The sequence below is a fragment of the Morus notabilis genome, unplaced genomic scaffold, assembly GCF_000414095.1.
Source record: "Morus notabilis unplaced genomic scaffold, ASM41409v2 Scaffold179, whole genome shotgun sequence".
Classification (NCBI taxonomy): Eukaryota; Viridiplantae; Streptophyta; class Magnoliopsida; order Rosales; family Moraceae; genus Morus; species Morus notabilis.
Genome location: NW_010360916.1, coordinates 721,289 through 722,458, shown reverse-complemented (window position 1 = coordinate 722,458; position 1,170 = coordinate 721,289). Strand labels below are relative to the sequence as shown.

Here is a 1,170-nt window from a genome sequence, read left to right as displayed (position 1 = left end):
CTTTTATATATATATATATATATATATATATATATATATATATATTACTCTCCGGTGCCGGTGACGCCGAGATCCTGCTTGTTTTCCTCGCCCTTGCCTTCGCCGAAGACGGGGCCGCCTTTTCCGAGGGGATCGGGTATATATATATATATATATATATATATTACTCTCCGGTGCCGGTGACGCCGAGATCCTGCTTGTTTTCCTCGCCCTTGCCTTCGCCGAAGACGGGGCCGCCTTTTCCGAGGGGATCGGGAACCTTGTCCTGCAGCTTATCGATCTCGATGCCGCCCTGGTCCTGCTGTGACCTCAAGTCCGTCTTCGTCCGGTTCTCTCCTCCCGCAACCGACTCGTACGTTGTCGCCGTCTTCGCCTCCGGCGGCTGAGCTCCCTGTGCTCCCGACATCGTTTTGATCTTCACAGCGCTTCTATATATTCCCTGCGATCCTCTCTTCAAGCCGGTGAATACACAAACGCCTTTAATTTATAATTCCTGCAAAATAAAGAAAGAAGTCGACAAAACTATGAATCTAATATTATGTTTTGTTGCACTTTATATATAATCGGTTTTGAGGTGATGACTCATGTGCCTCGTTGTGGTAAGTACCACGTGGCTTTCATGCATACGTGGCTACGTTTAGTTTTGGCTACGTCCATGATATGTCAGCTAATCATTCATATATATTGCTATACTCAATCATTCAAATAATTTGTTTTTGGTTTTTGGTTTTTTTTTTTCTATTTTTTATTTTTGATTTTTGGCTATCATTGACTTGCCTGCCTGATGCAATAAAGGAGAGGAGTGTCGAGCGCAAAAAAAAAAAAAAAAAAAAAAAAAGCCTTTTTGTGACTAATATTTTTATCGTTGGAAGTTAATAATTTGATCATGAAAACTATCAAATTTTAGTGCCAAAAACAACCCAATGATTCTGTTATTCTAACTAAATTGAAGGGTTTTACTACCACATATTTCGTCATAATATTAATAAGCTTATACGCGACTAAATATTTAATCACAAAAAAATTTCCATTATTTACTACTAATTCTTAGTCGCAAAAAGACGTTATTTTAGTCACCGTTTAAAAGTCGTCCTAAATCAATACGACTCAAAAACAGCAGATTTGTTACGACTAAACTTTAGCCACTAGTTCTCTTTGAAACCAACAGTT

The 1,170-nt window shown here is 39.0% G+C and overlaps 1 protein-coding gene across 1 annotated transcript; it reads right to left on the bottom strand.

Moving 5' to 3' along the window:
• Positions 1-163: 163 nt before the first annotated feature.
• LOC21406739 lies at positions 164-472 on the bottom strand. The gene has a single exon (XM_010097696.2). It carries the CDS (start codon positions 404-406, stop codon positions 164-166), a length of 243 nt encoding a protein of 80 aa, XP_010095998.1. The 5' UTR covers positions 407-472.
• Between the last annotated feature and the right edge of the window lie 698 nt (positions 473-1,170).

Coding starts and splice junctions, on each gene's coding strand:
- LOC21406739 (XM_010097696.2), bottom strand. CDS start 406: ATGTCGGGAGCACAGGGAGCTCAGCCGCCGGAGGCGAAGACGGCGACA.